Below are 5,734 nucleotides of genomic sequence, written 5' to 3'. Positions count from 1 at the left end.
TAAATTAGGGAGAGGGGGACGTATGCCCTCTCCACCTTAACAACAGAATGAGGGAGGAGGATCATTTAGGGGTCTGAGTCCCTAAGTGATATTAGGACAGCTCTCCCAGGAGCTGAGGGGTATCACAGGTTAGAGGTCAAAGTTAGGGTAGCAATCAAAGATCAAGGTCATCTGCCCACATGATCTGCCCATCTTTCTTTGCTCACTCTGTCCCAGTGTTCTACACACCTCCCAGGTTAGTGCAGGGGGAGGTGAGGCTGGGTCCCACACCAGGGCAATAAGGGCCATTCAACAGGAGACCTCCGTGGTGTGCCCTGGAAGCCGTGAATGGAGAGTCCCAGACTCGCTGCTCTGGGACAAGGTTCGAGCATGGGACCGGCTGCCATCAATGGATGCCGCACTGGTCAGGGAAGCTGTGCGAGATCGGGACAGGCGAGTCATGCAGGATGAAGCCATGTAGCCCATGCCTTGCAGGAAGTACTTGAAGGCCTCGGTCAGCTTGCCTGGCTGAGTCAGCTGGGGCTGACCTCCAGAGTCGGCCATCTTGAGGAAAGAAGTCTGGGTGGGGTCCAGTTTTGAATTACATTCCACCACTGCATCTTCATGGGGTGCCTGGTCTCCAACCACCAGCATCACAGGGCACTTGAGGGTGATATCACCTCCACGCTCAAAGTTCAGGTCTTGGCGGTTGTTGTAGCTGTTCTGGTACAGTTCAATGTTCTCTAGGTTGGGTGCATGTGTAATGATATTTCTATACTCTTGTATCAACTCAGAATTTCCTGACAGCTCTTCCTGGCTGAAAAGATGTCCAAGTATCATCTCTGGAATGGAAGAGGTGAGGCCTGTTAGCTTGTGGGCTGTCCAGTCCACCAGCCCTTGGCATTGGGATCAATGTTGATGAGGACAAGTCCCTCGACTGTATCCTGGTGATTAAGAGCATATCGCGACAAGATGTAGGCTCCAGCTCCAACACCAACTCCAATTATTGAGAAATTTAAGTACTGCAGGATGCAAGGGATGGTGTCTGCAATCTGGTCCAGAGATGGGTACTGATATCCCACAGGGTACACAGGAGCCCCCTCTTCCATCCCAGGGGCATCCACATGAACCCGCACGAAGTTCTGAATAATTTCCTGCATGTCCCCGGATTGAAACAGCGGCTGGAAGCAAGATTTATAGTTGAGTCCCACATCGTGGTAGGTGAGTATCGCTGGGTGTTTGGGTTTGGGGGTACCATAGACAGTAAAAGTGACAAAGCCATAAGGTGTCTCCACTGAGTGAGTCTTGGCCATCTCGGGTGTCTGCCCTGGTAATAGCGGTCTCTCCTCCGTGATCTGCACCTCTTGCAGCTCTGTCATGGTGGCTGAGTTCCTATTGGCTGGATGCAGTGGGGTTAGGAGTCAGGGTTCTCACTGCTCCTGGCTCTGGGGTCTGCTGCAGCCAGGGCCACTTCCACTTTCACTTGCCTTTGACTCTCCAGCCCTTCAGGACTCCGGCTCCCCACAGACCCGCCTTCGGCCCCAGGTTTTTGTTTTTAATTTCCTTTTTCTTTTTTAAATATGTTTTTATTGGTTTCAGAGGGAGGAAGGGAGAGGGAGAGAGGGATAGAAACATCAATAATGAGAGAGAATCATTGATCAGCTGCCTTCTGCACACCCTCCTATTAGGAGTCAAGCCCGCAACCTGGACATGTATCCTGAACTGGAATTGAACTGTGACCTCCTAGTTAATAGGTCGACACTCAACCACTGAGCCATGCTAGCCAGGCTTAATTTCTTTATTGATTTTTAGTATCTAGCTCCATTTTCTGGAACTGTCTGGTTTATGGTTTCTGCTAGGAACTCATGTCTAGTTTATATCTGAATTAAAGGGCTCAGTCAAACTCATTTATTATCCACTCATTTTTTCCCCCCACTCATCTATTCACTCATTCAATCACTCTTCCACTAATTCACTTATTCACTTTCTGATTCATTCATTTATTCATCCACCATTTGCCCATCCATCCATTTGTCTAGTCATCCATTTATTTGCTCATTGATTCACTTATTTATTGTTGTTGATTATCTCATCCGTCTACCATCCATCCATCCATCCATCCATCCATCCATCAATCCATCCAGCCTTCTCAGTCATTTATTCATTAATTTATTCTTTGCTACTTTACCTATGTTTTAGAGATTTTCTGACACTTACAGATGCAGGCTCCTGAGTGTGGCTCTGGGGAAACACAGATGGATGCACAGGCATTAGGCTTGTTTTTTGAGGCTAGACTTACTCATTTTCTTGGGCCAGAGAATCCTGGCCCTTTGCTCTCCTTTGTGATCAGATGTCCTGACTTGTGGAGAGAAACTTTTCACTATCTTTTAAAAAAATATTGTTATTGATTTTAGAGAGGAAGGGAGAGGAAGAGAGAGATAGACACATCAATGATGCAAGAGAATCATTGATTGGCTGCTTCCTGCATGCCCGCCTACTGGGGATCAAGCCTGTAACCCGGGCATGTGCCCTGACCCGGAATCGAACCGTGACCTCCTGGTTCATAGGTTGATGCTCAACCACTGAGCCATGTCGGCCGGTCCTTTTCACTGTCTTATTAAAAAGTCTTTACATCCTGGGGACTCCCCCAGGACTGAACCAGAGGGTCTCCTTTGGACACAGGTATGGCTCTGTAGTGCTAGCTGGTGGGGAAGGGTGGGAAGAGATGGGGAGCAACATTTGATGTTGCTAGTTTATGATAAATCAGCTGCTTTGAGCTATACCTTCCTCCTAATAGAAATTTTCTTTAAATAGTAATAAAGAAAACAGGAGAAAACCTAATAAAAATGAATAAAATAGGCTAAAAATGAAACAATATAAGGAGAGTAGAGAAAGAGCAAAAGCAAACTGTTGTAGTAATAACAGCATAAATGATAACACAAATATTAACCTCCAAGAGACCAGTGGTACCTGGTGGGTGAGTTAAACATGACAAATTTGGTGGCAGGTCAGGGACAAGGGCAGAGATGTAGACTGGAGTTCCCTTCCGTACTCTGTGGGTTGAGAATTTGGCTGAGAATTCTTGGGGGAAAGGGCCTAACTCTTAAAGCATGCATTTGAAAGAGAAATTATTATCCATTCAACAAGTATTTACAGAGGTGTAGTTCACTGCCTTCTTAAAGCTTACCATAAAGTGCGGACAACAGACACTTGGATAAGTAGTTACACTCTGGGATGATGAATACTGTGAGGGAGGGAGTACAAGGAGCTATGGAAATTTCTAATGGGAGAAACTAGTCTAAGGATCCAGAGAAGGTTCCTGAAAGAAGTGGAGGTCTAAGTGTGACTTGAAGGTGGACATGTGTGTAATATAGTGGGAAAAGTATATGCAAAGGCAGAGGGTAAGAGAGAGCATGAAATGAAAGCTATCCTGTATGGCTGGTATGAAAATGCAAGAGGAGAGTGGGAAGAAAAAAGGCAAGAGAATGGAAGTGTCATTCATTCACTCACTCATTTAACAAATCACCACTAAGCATGTACTCTCTGCATGGTCCAGAGCTGGGTGGTGGGAATAGAAGGACAAGTAGCACAGTTTCTGTCTTCAAGATCATCTACTGTCCAGGGAGCTCAAATGGAAGACAGTAAAGAAAGAGTTAAGAGAAAATTGTTGAGGGATCTCTGCCAACTCACCGACTTTGATGCATGACTCCCTGCAACCGGCCTTGTTTTTGAGTGTGTTATGCTTGGGTGGAAAATGCCTCAAAACTGGGCTTTTCCAGTCCAAATGACAGGGTTTCCTGATGAGCCACTAACTGGAGCATAGTTCTAAGTGGTGATTTTGTCATAGGAAGGGGAAGAGGTAGCAGGTAGAGGAGGGCAGGGGATGAAGAGCACCGTTGGGTGTCCGGATCTGCTACAAAGCCTGATAGGACTGGTCTTCCCAGGAGTGGGTGGTTAGGAGACATGGAAGGAACCAAGGACTAGTGGGGTGTTTGGATGTTGAGGTGTGTACAAAGTTGAAGTGCCATCAGAGAAAACTAAGTGTCCTGTTCTCCCAAGGCCTACAAGGTGGCATATTCCTTGGTGAATTCACCCAGGTCCAGACTTAGGCCAAACATTACATACAGGGTGGGGCAAAAGTAGGTTTACAGTTGTTTGTATGGAATATAATACAATCATTAATAAATAATAATACAAGAATAAAGTCAGTGTTTTACTTACTCACAACTGTGAACCTACTTTAGCACACCCTGCATAGAAACACAGCTCAGTCCATGACCCAGAACTACTCAAACTCAGTGATACTGACTTATGTCAGTGAACTTCCTAAGAGTCTGATGTATGACATCGGACCTTATTGAAAAACACTCAGGGGCATGGTTGCTCATGTGTTCTGACCATTCTTTCTTTGTGGCCATGCCAAATGATAAGTTAGATAATAATCAGAATGTACTTTCATGCATCAGTCAAGGTTCAATGCTGGAAACAGAAACTCTGGGTATTTTAAGAAGAAAGAGATTTATTACGAGAAATTAGGTGCTTCCAAAATTGTTGGAAGGATTGGAAAGGCTCTAAGCTGGGGCGCTAGGAATGACTTTCACCAGGATTCATCAGGAGAGTGATTGCCTTGGACATATCTGGACTGTGGAGGCTCAGGGGCTTGATCCTGAAATCATTGAGGTCAAGACTAAGCCACTGTGGCTTAGTGGTTGAGCATTAACCCAAGAATCAGGAGGTTATAGTTCAATTCCTGGTCAGGGCACATGCCAGGGTTGCAGGCTCAATAGGGGGTGTGCAGGAGGCAGCCAATTGATGATGCTCTCTCATCATTGATGTTTCCATCGCTCTCTCCCTCTCCTCTTCTCTCTCTAAAAATCAATAAGAATATAATAAAAATATTAAAAAAACACACAGTTCTGTGATCCAGGACTTAGGAATCTGCTGCTGCTAACACCACTCCTTCGGACACTAAAACAGAGTCCTATTGGTGTCTCTACCCGCTTGCTCATCAGCAAGAAAATGGTGTCTGCTTCACTTTTATCTGCAAACATCTCACCTAAAGTGCATCTGATTGGTGAAACCAATTTCTCACCCAGATCCCAATCTTCAAGGGAAATGTAGGTTAAAAAAATATTTTCAGCCTTTGCAGTATAGGAATGCCCAGTAGAAGGATCTGGGAATGGATGCAGAAAGCCAATCAACCATTTTCTACCACCTCTGGTACAAGTGGAATTAGAATAATAGAATTTATTTATACAAATTGAAATCTGAATAGTGGGAAGGTAAGACATCCTAAAGAATCAGCCTCTACCTTTGCCACAAATATGTCACTGTAAACTGAAGGATCTAGACCTGAACACTCAGGGCTAGAAGGCACTCCCCAATGGTTCTCTTCTTTTTCTGTGTACATGGCTGACCAGTTCCTATTTTTACTCACAATTAGTTTCTTTAGCCATAACACTCCTGTCAAATCTTCTATCCAACTTTGCTGAGTTTGGAAAAATATTTGTAGATTTATTTGGATCATGATGTTGAATAAGCATGACTTGCGGGATGTAATCATAAAGCAACTTTATTTTTGTCTCCCGTTGTCCCAGTTTAAATCCAGTCTGTGGGGCGAGTTCTCCTGCCAGCTGCACCCTGGACATCCATGATTGTTAGTGGGTAACACAAAGTCTTATGTATTCTTGAAGTTTCAACTATATTTCAAACTTTGTCATTAAAATATGCAGCCCTGTAACTTTGCCTTACAGGT

General features: G+C 44.7%; 1 protein-coding gene across 1 annotated transcript; it reads right to left on the bottom strand.

Annotated features, from left to right (window-relative positions):
- Nucleotides 1-204: 204 nt before the first annotated feature.
- On the bottom strand, nucleotides 205-1,467 carry LOC103300113 (protein NDRG2-like). Its single transcript, XM_054720709.1, is given in 2 exon segments — nucleotides 205-869; nucleotides 872-1,467. Coding segments are annotated over 2 exon segments (1,068 nt in total). The 5' UTR covers nucleotides 1,359-1,467; the 3' UTR covers nucleotides 205-288.
- Between the last annotated feature and the right edge of the window lie 4,267 nt (nucleotides 1,468-5,734).

Source organism: Eptesicus fuscus, chromosome 9, assembly GCF_027574615.1.
Source record: "Eptesicus fuscus isolate TK198812 chromosome 9, DD_ASM_mEF_20220401, whole genome shotgun sequence".
NCBI classification, from domain to species: domain Eukaryota; kingdom Metazoa; phylum Chordata; class Mammalia; order Chiroptera; family Vespertilionidae; genus Eptesicus; species Eptesicus fuscus.
Note: the sequence above shows the minus strand (reverse complement) of the source record. Positions and strands in the feature narration are given on the sequence as shown.